The sequence below is a fragment of the Xiphophorus hellerii genome, chromosome 5 (genome assembly GCF_003331165.1).
Source record: "Xiphophorus hellerii strain 12219 chromosome 5, Xiphophorus_hellerii-4.1, whole genome shotgun sequence".
Taxonomy (NCBI): domain Eukaryota; kingdom Metazoa; phylum Chordata; class Actinopteri; order Cyprinodontiformes; family Poeciliidae; genus Xiphophorus; species Xiphophorus hellerii.
The window spans coordinates 32,958,781-32,974,281 of NC_045676.1; the positions used below are offsets into that span (position 1 = coordinate 32,958,781).

The 15,501-nt window shown below is 40.5% G+C and overlaps 1 protein-coding gene across 2 annotated transcripts in view; it reads right to left on the bottom strand.

The window, feature by feature from the left end:
• LOC116720704 (protein sidekick-1) overlaps positions 1-15,501 on the bottom strand; it is a 493,826-nt gene that overhangs the window by 232,037 nt on the left and 246,288 nt on the right. For both annotated transcript variants that reach the window (XM_032564100.1, XM_032564099.1), the window contains exon 2: positions 3,703-3,859. In XM_032564100.1, coding sequence (XP_032419991.1) covers positions 3,703-3,859 — 157 coding nt within the window. The remainder of the gene's footprint in view (positions 1-3,702; positions 3,860-15,501) is intronic.

Below are 15,501 nucleotides of genomic sequence, written 5' to 3' on the forward strand. Positions count from 1 at the left end.
TCCAAGGAAAAAAACGGCACTTCCTGTTCCGAGGGGGCGGGGCTTAGATGACGTCATAATATGATGACGTAGGATCGACGGGCAAGCCTCCAGGATCACTCAGGCCAAGTTTGATGCAGCTCGGTCAAAATATGTGGAATGTAGAGGCAAACGTATACGAACGGCGTTGCCGCCATTGAAAACTCTTGGCACTTTAAAGCAAGCGAGACCAACTTCCTATCTGTCATCCAACACAGAATCACCTTGATTAGGTCAAGAGAGCAATAAACAGAGCTTTCCAAGGAAAAACACGGCACTTCCTGTTCCGAGGGGGCGGGGCTTAGATAACGTCATAATGTGATGACGTAGGATCGACGGGCAAGCCTCCAGGATCACTCAGGCCAAGTTTGATGCAGCTCGGTCAAAATATGTGGAATGTAGAGGCAAACGTATACGAACGGCGTTGCCGCCATTGAAAACTCTTGGCACTTTAAAGCAAGCGAGACCAACTTCCTATCTGTCATCCAATACAGAATCACCTTGATTAGGTCAAGAGAGCCATAAACAGAGCTTTCCAAGGAAAAAAACGGCACTTCCGGTTCCGAGGGGGCGGGGCTTAGATGACGTCATAATGTGATGACGTAGGATTGACGGGCAAGCCTCCAGGATCACTCAGGCCAAGTTTGATGCAGCTCGGTCAAAATATGTGGAATGTAGAGGCAAACGTATACGAACGGCGTTGCCGCCATTGAAAACTCTTGGCACTTTAAAGCAAGCGAGACCAACTTCCTATCTGTCATCCAACACAGAATCACCTTGATTAGGTCAAGAGAGCCATAGATGAAAGTTTCCAAGGAAAAAAATAGCACTTCCTGTTCTGAGGGGGCGGGGCTTAGATGACGTCATAATCTGATGACATAGAATTTTCAGGTATCACACCAGCATCACTCAAGCCAAGCTTGGTGCAGCTCGGTCGAAACATGTGGAATCTAGAAGCAAACGTATGGCATCGGCGTTACAGGTCACTTCGCCACGCCGCCACGCCCAGCTGCTATCTCAAAGCCGGTCAGGGTTGGAAACCTCAACACACCAACATGTCTTCTGTCTCTGGACACAGGTTCATGTTGATTAGGTCAAAGGGCTAAGATAGCGACCGTTCACAGTAAAACATGACACTTCCTGTTCTCAGGGGGCGTGGCCTAAGCGATGTCATCATTTCACCACAGGGTATTTTAGGACACCTATTGTTGATCAATAACTGAAAATTTGGTGTCTCTGTGAGTTTCTGTGCAGGATATATAAGAGTTTCGTGTTTCATGGCGAGTAGGTGAACTTTGACCCCTGGTAACCCCCCTTCAGCAAGCTCATACAGTCACCAATTTGATAACTTTAAATCAGACATGCCTTATGATCAGACTGACCGAGTTTGAAGCCGATCAATCGAAATCCCTAGGAGGAGTTCGATCAAATACGAATGCTGTAAACGTCAAAATCGAGGTCAAATGAAATTCAATCTAAAATGGCCGACTTCCTGTTGGGTTTAGAGCATAGCTCTAAGAGACTTTTTTGTACGTCCCGACAAAATACACATGTGTACCAAGTTTCGTAATTCTAGGTTTAAGCATGGCTTAGGGCTGTTCATTTAAAATACTCTAGGGGTCGCTATAGAGAAATTAGGCCACGCCCACCAAATTTTGTTATGAATTCCTGTCGGTGAGTGGATAAGGATCCATCCTAGTGAGTTTGGAGCAGCTGGGCCCGAAATTGTGGAATTCAGAGCCAAACGTATGGCAACGGCGTTACAGGTCACTTCGCCACGCCGCCACGCCCACCTGCTATGTCAAAGCCGGTCAGGGTTGGAATCCTAAACACACCAACATGTCTTCTGTCTCTGGACACAGTTTCATATTGATGAGGTCAAAGGGCTAAGATAGCGACCGTTCACAGTAAAACATGACACTTCCTGTTCTCAGGGGGCGTGGCCTAAGTGATGTCATCATTTGATCATAGGGTATTGTAGGGCACCCGATGACGATCAATCACTGAAAGTTTGGTCCCTCTATGTGTTTTTGTATAGGAAATATAAGAGTTTCGTGTTTCATGGCGAGTAGGTGAACTTTGACCCCTGCTAACCCCCCTTCAACATGCTCCAAAACTCACCAATTTGATAACTTTAAATCAAACATGCCTTATGATCAGACTGACCAAGTTTGAAGTCGATCAATCGAAATCCCTAGGAGGAGTTCGATCAAATACGAAGGCTGTAAACGTCAAAATCGAGGTAAAAAATGGACGTTCAATACAAAATGGCCGACTTCCTGTGATAGTTGGCTTATAACATTAAATGTAAGTTCTGAGTCTTTTGGTGAGCTCTACATGTGTACCAAATTTCATGTCTCTACGATGAAGTACGTTCATACCATTGTGTCAACAGAAAATTGCTAGTTGCCGCCGTTCAGCAATTTTTTTTGCGATTTTTGCGACAACCTTAAAATTCAAAATTTTTAAATTTTCTAGTCGCCACCGCCAAGTTTGGTGAGTTTTTGAATATGATAAAGCCCCCAAAAAGGCGCCTCTTTGGGGGGGCAGAATCGTAATAATAATAAGAAACAGTACAGAAACAATAGGCCTTCGCAGCGCTTTGCTGCTCGGGCCTAATAATAATAAGAAACAGTACAGATACAATAGGCCTTCGCAGCGCTTTGCTGCTCGGGCCTAATTACAGATTCAGGAGTACTTTCCACACAAAGGGAAGAAAAAACATAAATATGAAAGAAATTCTCATTGGCAATGGAAGCACCTCTAATAAAAAGACACAGATAAACTTTAGTGCACTGTTTAGGAATACTTTCTATAAAAAAAATCAAAAGGTTAATGAGTTCATTTGGCAGAGTTGAAGCTAACGCAATTAGCATTAAAGTGTACAGCAGTGGTTAACAGGGATATCAGTCACTGTGATGGATGATTTTAAAACTATTATGTAACAAAAACTGTTAAAAATCCGAGTGAGTAAACAACATGAAGAAAGGAAAAACAAGAACGACAAAATGAATTCTTACAAGCAACTGATCTATAAAGCACAACACAACTCGTTATCTTTGAATGTACATTGAGGTAGCACAAAAACATAAAGGTATAAGTTATAAAAGTGAATCAGGCTTATAATTTCAGTGTTGGCCACTCATTTTCACAGTACCTTGCCTATTCAGAATAGGCCTGACTCACCAAACTGAAGTGATCAGAAGACGGAGAGCAGTCCAGTGCTAAACAATGTCTCCTGGCTTAGACAATTGTCTGGCTACAAAATGCTGGCTCAACCTCTTTCTCCCTCAGTGTGTATGCTTTCCCAAGATTCCTCCTCTTTCTGAATGATGAGAAAAACAATTTTGTTTCACAGCTGCAGTATTGCCAAAAGGCACTGCTTAGCTTTTACCTCCAACTCACACTGGGACACGGAGACGGAGACAGAGGAAGAGAGGCGGAGAGTGAAAAGCAAAGAAATAACTCAGAAATATCGATTGATGCTTTTCCCAATGCATAATATACATATTCTCATGGTGAAAATGCAACTGTATTAATCAATTTTTAGAATTCGGTACTGCTGTTTAAAAGCTCTGACTTTCTCCAACTTATTCAAAATGACTACAAAAATAGTTGGAAAGAAACATGCATTCCAGGATCAGAGAGGAATCAATACCAGAACCATGAAAACCAGAAACTGACCTGTATTGTGGTGTCCAGTCTGTGATGTTAGTGTTGTTCAGGGTCCAGCGGTACTGCAAAGGCCAGCTGCCTCCAGCTGGGCAGGTCAGCACCAGCCTGTTTCCCTCCAGCACCACCTGCTGCCCCCGTTCTCCTCCTTGCAAGTAGGGAGCAACTTCTGATAAACACAGAGAAACATGTAAAGAAACCTAGCTACGTTGCTGTGAAGATCTGCTTTGGTTATTCAGCACAAAATAGGATATTTACCGTAAACTGCATTAATAAATAAGGAACCAAAACAAAAGTTATATTAAGTGTATCTGATTGCAGTGAGGCAGAACACAACGCACAACTTAGTGTTCATTATTAACTTTTTAACAACAGTAATTATTTTAAGCTTTAATCATTATTATAGTTATTAATAATAATGTCATTGAGACATGGCTAGGACAAGCATTCATAGAAGATAAATTAATGGATTACTATTATTATAATTTAAATATTACTACTCCTATATAAAAAAATATGCAACATCAACATAGAAAGCATTTGGATAAAGAAAATTATACAAACAGGACTTTTAAACAAAATCAGAATTGTCAATAAAGATTTTTCTTATTACATTGGTCTTTGTTTATTAGCACTTTTTCTTCATCAAAATAAAACAAACAAACAAAAGGTAAATATTTGAAGTTGTGCATCACTTCACTTTGGTACTAGGTTATGTTTAATTCACTAGACATACATTAGGACTACATAAGATGCAACAATGCATGACAAAAGGAAGCAGCTATATAATGACCTTTTGACCATTTTATTACTATAACATATCAGTTTTACCATATTTTTGCATATAGTTTATGAATAGAATCCAGGGTTTCCCCTAGTGTATTATAAACCTGGTGGCCCGCCATGCTTTACACTAAAACTGGATACAGGCTGACCTGTATGGATATTTACATGGAGAACTCCACATCAAGGTGAGCCTTTAATCCGCACCACCTTAGCTCTGGTTGCGCAGCTCTATGTGAACCGCAGGAATAACTTGTAGTGGCGCTTTCAGAGGTGCCTGTTGAGGAACGGTGAGAATGATTTATCTTTGTGAACAAAGAATTATGTACGCCGTTTACATCTCAACACGTTGCCCAATCGCGTAGTTCTATCTTCCCTGTTAAGTTTATGTATGTGTTCCTGGTTGGCCAGTGGTTAACAAACCACTGCTAACCACTCATCAAGGAGATTCAGCGCGGTGAGGAGCTTTCGCACTCGCCTCATAGGCATGCATTAAGCTGGTTTAATATTATTTTATTATAATTTTTCCAGTTACACGATCCATCAGACCATATCAAATGCTTTGTCCACTTAGTCAGACAGAGTTCATATGTGCAGTCGCGCAGGGATCTGAAAAACTCGCCCCTTAAAACTTGAGCAACCAAAACAGTTTCTGTGGCGCCTATTAAAAACTCAATAGACACAAAATGAAAGAGCTACTAAAAGCCACATTAGCAGCATTAATTTAAATCTCCCATTTGTTGCGCAGCTCTGAGTGCAGTGCAGCAGATTTAACTCATCATGCAGGGCCGATTCAAGGCTGTATGAGACCTTGAGCTGAATTTGACTTAGAGGCCCCTTTTGCTGCAAAAAACATGAGCATCTTTAACAGCTACAGTGTTAGATTTAATGAAATCTGGGAGAGGGGGAGTAGTTTAATTGGCCAATCTAAAAAACAATCAGTTATAATTGTAGCTTACTCATTAGTATTTGTGAATAAACAGAGCTCAAACTCAAAGATTAAACTCACAACATCAGATTGTAGCTGTAGTAACAAAACAAGTTAACTATGAATATTGTTCTTTGAACTTTTGCAAAGTATACATGCCTGCTCCTTAAAATCTTAAATTTAAATGTTAAACAATTTAAAATCTTTTAATTTATGTATGCTGGAACCATTAAATCAAACTTAATAACATTGATAATTTCAGTAAACAAATGTTACATTTCTATACCTGTGATCTGTGTTAAAATATTATCATTTATGGCTCCTGAAGCCCTGGGAGGCCTTATGGAGCTGCTGACTTAATTTGGATTAAACAGAAGTGCAAATAATTGATATTCATTTTAACTGTGTTTTTTGATTTGTTGTTTTTAAGACTAGTTGTGGGTTTAGATAGCATTTCACTGGCAATGTTTTCCCGTAACATATAATACCTAGTAATATTTTTACATTTAATGTCAACTTAGCAGCTTTTAATACAAAAACACAGTGGACCGCCTGGGCCCCCTGACCACCGGGCTTAGTAAGTTCTCTGAGGGAAACCCTGGAACCTGCACATTTTATTTTGCTTTCAGGTGATATCCAGTTAATTTCAGTCTAGAGAAAACTAATTAACAGACTTCCAAAAGGACTTCAGGCTTCAAAGAGACGAAACAAAATCTGTGACTTTATTCATTTGTATTTTGTTCTACCCCGCTCTTCATTGTTGGGGTGAGTCTAAAAATGATCACCTGACAGCCTTCTGTAACAGCTTACTGGAATGCATCCTGAATAGTTTAAAGGGATTATTTTGGGAAAATCTTGAAAGACACTTAAGTTTCTGCAACCATTTTTCTTGCTCCTGAAATAAATGAAATATACAGTGCCTTGCAAAAGTATACACGCATCTTGGGATTTTCATTTGTGTTTTATTACATCACAAACTATATTTGAATGTTTTTTTATGTAAATGGCATAGGATGCATCCACACAAAACATTTTAAGGTGGTGAAGTGAAATAAGAAAACAAATAAGCACATCTAAAAATAAGTAATAAAAAAATAAAAATTGACATGTGCACATGCCTTTTGTTATAAAGCCTCTAAAAAGTTCAGGTCAAACCAATTACCTTGATTAGTCACATGCTTAGTGAAATAAAGTCCATCTGTGTGCAATCTAGGAATCCCAATATCTGTCAGCATATACAAACCCAGAGGCTGCAGCACCAGCACTAACCAAACAACATCATGAACACCAAGGAGAACTACAAATCAGAACATGTCAAAGTTGTTCAGAAATACAAATCAGGGTTGGGATATAAAAAAAAATCTAGATCTCTGATGATTCACTGGAGTATCATCAAATTCATTCTCATCAAACAGAAAGAACATGGTATGACAACAAACCTGTCAAAAAAGGCAGGCTCACCAAAACTCTCAGACCAGGCAAGGAGGGCATCAATCACAGAGGCAGCACAGAGACCAAAAGAAACCCTGAAGGAGCTGCAGAGTTAACGAGCAGAGACTGGACTGTCTGTCCATACAACCACAGTAAGCCATACGTATGGAGGGAACTGTGACCAAAACTTTACCCTTTAATCACCAGGGAAACCACTATGTCTGACACAAAATCAACACATCTCATCACGCCAAGAACACCATCCTTCCAGTGAAACATAGTGGTGGTAGCAGCATCATAATGTGAATCTCTGTCAGCAGAGGGAACTGGGAAACTTGTCTGAGTTGATGCTAAAAACGGGGATATTATTGAGCAAAATCTGTATCAGTCTGTCAGTGATTTGAGACTGGGACGGAGGGTCACCTTCTGACATGTTCAAATGTTTTACGCATGTTCTGAAAATGAAACGATGCAAACCCTATAATAATTAATTTAATTCAACCCCCGCGGCCCCCCAACCCCCTGAATAGAATCTTCTGATTAGCCTGTTGAAATCAACTTGGCCAGCCTTGCAAGGCACATCTGCAAAATGGCTCAGCTGCAGCAGCTGTCTAAACAATGCCATCAAGTCTTTAACTTCTGGCTCAGGTTCTCAGAGCTGGCTCACCATCACACAATACACTGGCATTATGGCAAAAGAGCTTGTGCACAGCACCAAGGGTACTGAATCTCTCAACACGTGGCCAGGTCACAGGATTAACTGGAAAATCAGCAGCATTTGAAAATGTGTTGTGGCTTTAAATGTTTCATTCATACAGAAAAGTGTGAATACTAAAATGAGTTCATCAGCTCCCTGTAGTAGGTATGGACAAATTGACAAGTCAGTGACAGTTTCATTTCTCCCATCCTCCAACTCATTCTAGCTTAAGCCATAAATTTCCCCCAGGCAAATTTGGTCCACAACATGTTCTCAGACATACATACAGTACATGCTCAACACATCTGCGAAGTGATTCAGAAATATAAATGTATATACTGTGTATACTGTATACAGTATACATATGTATATATATATATATATATATGAAATCCCTACCCCACAGATTGGGGTAGAAATTTTATTACAATATTTGTTTCTGATCAGTATGCGTTGTAACTTTTCCACCTTACACAATTAGAATAAGTGAATTTGCAGGAGTCTTACTCCATTACTTCAGGGCCAGGAGGGCATTCTTGTAACAGTCACATCAAAGAACTGGCAATGTTAAGACGAGAAACTCAAACGCTGCCCCAGTTTTTACTGAGTAATGGAGAAATGAAATATTTTTTTCACTTGCTCTCAGTGTGTGTTGCTCATCACTGGTATGTGGTGGAAACTTGCCAAATACAGAAGTGAAATGAAAACTACTTCTAATGAAAGGAAATTTAACATTAAACCAATGGATGATGGTTTCCAGTCCAAAAAATGCACTGGAAAGTTAAAGGTTCATTTATTTTTCACTTTCTTATTGGAGACTATAAAATTATTCAAATTAAATGATGTTGATTAGATCATTCCAAATCGTAAAATTATCTTGTTAAATGTATTGCATTCCTTAAGACTGCAAGACATTTCTTATATCGTCAAAATAATGGAATTTCCGTTTTTGTGCAACTTCAGCTTTTTTCTTTTCTTATGTGTAAGTTTTTTTCTTTTTTAAGACTGATAGATGCGCTCTCTGTGTGTTAGAGCAAAGTGTTCAATCCCAGACAGATTTATATGGGACTTTGTGTTTGTGGGTGCATACATGGGGTTGTGTATGTGAGCATGTGCATGGATGAAAGGGAGAGACAAGAACATTGGTTGTGCATGTCTCCATCAGGATTTATTTGGAATATCCCATTTGTACATACAATGTCTGTTTGTGCAGATTGCAATGTCATATTGCTGACCAGAATTATAATTCACTTCAGGCTGCCTATGTGTCTTTGTGTGAAAGAAAGCAACCAAGGATGAGAGAGGATGGAAATAAAGAGGTTTTTTTAAAAGTGGTGCCATCTTGGTAAAAGATGGCACCAAATTCCCTCTGCGGGGAGGGCTAAACTCCCTCCCCGCAAAAAGGCAAGCTTTTTACCCTGTGTGTGATCCGACGGGGTCGCACTGACCCCACATGAACTTTTATGAGGTTTTGTGGTCGTATGGTTTTCTGAAGCTGACAGTTTGATGGGTCAACCCTTCCCTCCACCCCTCTTTCCTGCTGTCTCGCCTTAACATCGCAATAAGACCATGGGTTAAATGTCTGGACATGTTAGGGTTTGGTGCCATGTGCCAATGGCCTCTACCATTTGTTTGTGATGTGAGAATTGGGCAAGAAATCTTGACGCAAGACCATTACATGTAGATGTTATGTACACTGCTCAAAAAAATAAAGGGAACACTTAAACAACACAATATAACTCCAAGTAAATCAAACTTCTGTGAAATCAAACTGTCCACTTAGGAAGCAACACTGATTGACAATCAATTTCACCTGCTGTTGTGCAAATGGAATAGACAACAGGTGGAAATTATTGGCAATTAGCAAGACACACTCAATAAAGGAGTGGTTCTGCAGTTGGGACCACAGACCACTTCTCAGTACCTATGCTGTCTGGCTGATGTTTTGGTCAGTTTTGAATGTTGGTGGTGCTTTCACACTCGTGGTAGCATGAGACGGACTCCACAACCCACACAAGTGGCTCAGGTAGTGCAGCTCATCCAGGATGGCACATCAATGCGAGCTGTGGCAAGAAGGTTTGCTGTGTCTGTCAGCGTAGTGTCCAGAGGCTGGAGGCGCTACCAGGAGACAGGCCAGTACACCAGGAGACGTGGAGGAGGCCGTAGGAGGGCAACAACCCAGCAGCAGGACCGCTACCTCCGCCTTTGTGCAAGAAGGAACAGGAGGAGCACTGCCAGAGCCCTGCAAAATGACCTCTAGCAGGCCACAAATGTGCATGTGTCTGCACAAACGGTTAGAAACCGACTCCATGAGGATGGTATGAGGGCCCGACGTCCACAGATGGGGGGTTGTGCTCACAGCCCAACACCGTGCAGGACGCTTGGCATTTGCCAGAGAACACCAGGATTGGCAAATTCGCCACTGGCGCCTTGTGCTCTTCACAGATGAAAGCAGGTTCACACTGAGCACATGTGACAGACGTGACAGAGTCTGGAGACGCCGTGGAAAGCGGTCTGCTGCCTGCAACATCCTTCAGCATGACCGGTTTGGCAGTGGGTCAGTAATGGTGTGTGGTGGCATTTCTTTGGAGGGCCGCACAGCCCTCTATGTGCTCACCAGAGGTAGCCTGACTGCCATTAGGTACCGAGATGAGATCCTCAGACCCCTTGTGAGACCATATGCTGGTGCGGTTGGCCCTGGGTTCCTCCTAATGCAGGACAATGCTAGACCTCATGTGGCTGGAGTGTGTCAGCAGTTCCTGCAAGATGAAGGCATTGAAGCTATGGACTGGCCAGCTCGTTCCCCAGACCTGAATCCGATTGAGCACATCTGGGACATCATGTCTCGCTCCATCCACCAACGTCACGTTGCACCACAGACTGTCCAGGAGTTGGCGGATGCTTTAGTCCAGGTCTGGGAGGAGATCCCTCAGGAGACCATCCGCCACCTCATCAGGAGCAGGCCCAGGCATTGTAGGGAGGTCATACAGGCACGTGGAGGCCACACACAATACTGAGCCTCATTTTGACTTGTTTTAAGGACATTACATTAAAGTTGGATCAGCATGTAGTGTTATTTCACTTTAATTTTGTGTGTGGCTCCAAATCCAGGCCTCCATTGGTTAATAAATTTGATTTCCATTGATGATTTTTGTGTGATTTTGTTGTCAGCACATTCAACTTTGTACAGAACAAAGTATTCAATGAGAATATTTCTTTCATTCAGATCTAGGATGTGTTATTTGAATGTTCCCTTTATTTTTTTGAGCAGTGTATATATATTTCATATATATATACTGTATGTAGATGTAGATATTGAGTCCGATCTTCCTTTAGCAACTTAATCTGTAAATTTAAACCAAGAGGTTGACTGTCTTCTATTTTATCCAGAGTCAACACAATAGTTCAAATCAGAGCAAGCAAGGCCGATAGTTGCACAAATTTTATTTTATGTGGACATGTTTTTATTTTCATCAGTCAACTTCTTTTCCTCTACTTTTAGTTGCTCATTACAGTCAAGGGGAAGGGAAGTCCTTAATGTTTTTATTTATGGCATGAGGAAAAAGATTGTACTCTCTTAAAACACTTTGAATCCCAACATGAAAAAAAAAAAACTCCTATGGATCAAGGTTTTTTTTCTTTTCCTATTCAGTGTTCCAAGGACCAGATAAATAGCTAATTTGATGTATTGACGAACTACAGTGGTCACTGAGTAATATTGCTAGCTCTGCTTCAGGCACTGTATTAACTGGGATGGAGATCAGGTTTTTTTTTTTTTGTTTCAGCTGATTGGTGAGATCCTTTTGATGGTAGCCAGAGCAGTGGGCACAGCAGCTATGCTATCTGAAGTATTATATTGAATTACTTAGAGTGGTATTGGCACAATGTTGGTGTACTTCTTTGATTATCAATTTATACTGATGTCCAAACGAGCAACCCCAGCCCCGTAATGTGTTACCATGATAAAAAATAAGCAACAAGGATCTCACCACAGAAGTTTGTGTTAGCTCCAAACAGTCAGAGAGCTCTCACATCCCATTACTACATAATCGGGGGCATGCTTCATTTATGCACCTTTAACCGTAACCCACAGACTCTGTAGGAAGGACCCTGTTCTGACTAAATATTTTAATAGTATGGTGCTGGTTTAGTCCAGTGCTGCAAGCCAGCTACGTATGTTGACTGTGGCTCATTAGGTCGAGTAGATGTCTTGCAACAGTAAAGGCAAGGTGCTTAACTGCAAGTTGCCTACAGGCCTACATTAGTGGATAAATGTGTACAAATGGGTGAATTTGGCTCTAGTGTCAAGTGCAGTGAGCAGCTATATAAGTTTGGGCCGTCAGCTAACTCCACAATGTATAAGCTTCACAAAAATATTGTATCCATCATATCAGCGATGCAAGTTATCAGTTAATGAGTTAATCTGTAATTTATTGATATTATGGTATCAATCGACTAATACATGATAAGTAGCCATTTTCTTAAAAACTAGAGGGTGTTTTTTTTTGTAACAAGAGGGTCAACCATCTTTCCATAAAATGAAGGGAAACATTTTTATAATATTCAAAATATTAGCAAATTTTTGTGCCCGCTGTAGGCTATTAAGAATTGACTAAGTAAACAGGCACTTTTGATTTTGTCACATTAAAACAAATGACAATGCTTGTCAGGACTCTTTACATGACATCAGTCATTCCCATTCACAATGATACAAGCATTCACATACTGATGATGAAGATATAAAGACCATCCCTATAAACCTGCCAGAACAGATACAACTGTCTCATCCTCCATCCGATGAAGGAGGTCAATGACGTCTGCTTTAAAACTGTCTGTTAGTAACAACAGACAGACAGAGAAAAGCAGAAATCAAAAGGGGCAAGGTCATCTAATAGCAACTATCAGATGTTGCCTATTTTAACTCAGTCACTCAAGCATAAAGCTGTCGCCTTCTGCTTTCTCACAAGCAGCAGTATTCAACCACCTGTCTGTCTACCAGAAGCCCCCCCTGCCTTCACTTGTTGCCCCTCGGTCTGTCTTTGTCAGAGTCTGCAGCAGTTCAAAGTCTGCTCCCACTCTGTTTCCTCAGGAGGAAGGTTGCCTAACGGACAGTTTGGCCTTCACAATGTCACAGGAGAGTCAAGAGGCAAACATGCACTATTACACTACTCAAATACACATTTCTACTCCTGCCACATTGCATGTGTGTCTCCTCTCTCAAACTGATCTTACAAAGCTTTTTAGGCAGATTCTAGGGAGGAATTCAATTTGCTGGGGAGATGAGCACTGTGATAGAAGCCATAGGGAAGAGTGGGGATAAAAGGATGGCAAGAGGAGCAGGGCTACTGCTCTAGGGCTGATAGTCCACCCAGATCCAACCTGCCTACTCTGCTACTGGTCCCTCTCCACTTTCATGGTGAATAAGATGAGTGGTGGAAAAATAGGCTCTAGATGACATGTCTTTTGCTAATGGGACATAAAAATCATTATTCTTACACTGTGCTGCATTGAATACACCCAAAATTAATCATAAAGTGCACAGTAGCGCTGTGGTGAAATAGGAGTGTGTGAATATTTTTCCTCTGGGCCCAGCATGAGGTCAAGGTGTCGGCTAGCAAAATGAATAAAAAGCTTGTTTTTGTTCTTTTTTTTAAAGCAGCAAGATTGAAACATGGTCAAAAATGTGTATGTGTGGTCCAGTTTGCGTTCAAACATGCAGAGGGACTCCTGTGGTGTAAATGCATTACAGAGCACCAACATAATAGCGAGAGAAATTGTGGCAGGGATGAAAGAAAAGATTGAGTTGTGGATTTCACTCCTGCCTGTTTAATTATTGGACCAGTGTGTATTTTGGCGCTGTATGGCTCGCTGGTGTATGTGCATGTCAGGTCATAAACAGGGTCACTCATTCCAGAAAAATCACTTTATCTTCATAGAACTGAACCCCTGCTGTGAGACAGGGCTGGCAGAACTGATGATAGTCTATGAATACTGATTGAGGGAGTTGGCTGTCTAACTGCTAAACTCACACAAACTCAGGCTTCACCCCATCTTTCTGACACATGAAGTTGAAGAGGAAAAAAAGAACCAAATCGCTTCCTTTCATAAATCGTTTTTCTAACAATAAGTGGAGGAAGTTGCGTGGCTATTCATTTTTTCCCTCACGCTAACAAAAGTCTATTTGATTATCAGGGTGCAAATGAGTTCTATTCCTTTTTAATCTAATAAGTCTGCCTCCCCTTATTTTACCAGGCATTTAAAATCTCTTAATTGAACTGATAGTGTGTGAGTCGAGAGGAGGAATTAGGAGTTTAGTTTCTGGCATGTTGCAGTCCAGTCAGATTTGAAGAGTGGGACGTTAAATTGTTAATTAAATGAACAAGGTGAGGTATATGTGCTCAGAAATGTGAATTGAATTACCCTTTAAGGATTCAAAATTACCACTGTGGAATACAGTGATACATTAATAACATATCCATAATTAGTAAAGGACAAAAGTTGTTTGTAGTAGCTATTTAATTAAATCATAAATTTCTGTACTAAGAAAGATTGTCCAACATAGGTAGAGTCCAATATTTGACGCCACTGAAACTTGTCATCTGAGAGTTGAAATACTAAACATCAATACTTGAAGTCATTATTTACTGTTTTATATAATATCTTTTTTAAGATAAATAAACAGCTGGATGGAACATATGGAAACTGGCACATGGACTCAGGTTTATAACAAAACATTAGACACTGTACTAAAATGTACACCAAATATAATAAATTCTGATTTGTTCTATTCAGGTCAAGTTCTCAACAAAAATACAAAGTCTTTGTCTGTTCCAGCAAGCATAACATTACGACCAATGGCCTAGTAGTGTGTTTGTTCTGCATTTATTTTAGACATGACTTTAGTTGCCAAAGTGATGCCTGAAGGTATTGTAGTATCTGACTCAAAGCTGTTAGCAGCAGATTCTTTAAGTCTTTTAAGTTGTGAGTATGGGCCTCCATAAATTTGACTTGTCAGTCCACGCCTCCAGCAAGCAATTATTCCTCAATAAACAAGGGCCTGGGCGCATGTTTATATGAAGGAAGGCATAACACCTGGGGCAGGTTTTTACTAGGTCACAAAGATGCTTGACTGGATTGAGATCTGAGAAATTTAGAGGCAAAATCAACACCATAAATTTGCTATGCTTCTCAAACTGTTCTTTAATCACTTGGTTAACCACTGGTTTGAAGAAGATAAAATTATTCTCCTGTAATGGACTCATGCCTCCCCCACCAGATGCCGTCCTGGGCTGTTGTCCATATCAGAAACTGCCACTGCTCATGACAAATATAGCAGTAGAATAAATGCTGGCACTGAGCTACTTACTTTAAATATTTATATGACCTCCTAGTGCCTGTAATCAAACTTTTTAAATTTTCTAAGCTAAGTCTATCATTTAGCTAAGCATTTCACAACAGGGCAGCAGTTCTTTGCACAATGACTAAAGTGTAAATCGAATATCACCCAACCCTAAGAATGATTTCCTGGAGCATAAAGCTTAGATAGCTACATACAAGTCCAAATATAAGGTCAAGATTAGGGGTGGGCAATATCATATCATTCACGATAATACCAGTAAATAAAACTTGTCCGGGGAAATAACTTTTAATGCGATATACTAATTTCATAGAACAAATATATCACCCCATCACACATGCAGCGATATTCAAGTTGTAAAGGTGAAGGCAAACATGGCTGAGCCATCATAAAAACAAAGAAGCAGCTGGTTAGATGTTTTACAGTTTGCACTGGACTAAATTTCACAGAATTTGCTGATATTAGCTGATAAGGTACAGATATACAGTAGCTTCAGTAATGTTTTGGTTACTGCAGCTCCTTATTTCTGTTACTTGGTTACATGGAGCTCCGCTTTGCATCTGCTTGCCTCTCCTCTAAACACAGAAAGAATGAACCAAGCAGCCACGGTGAAAA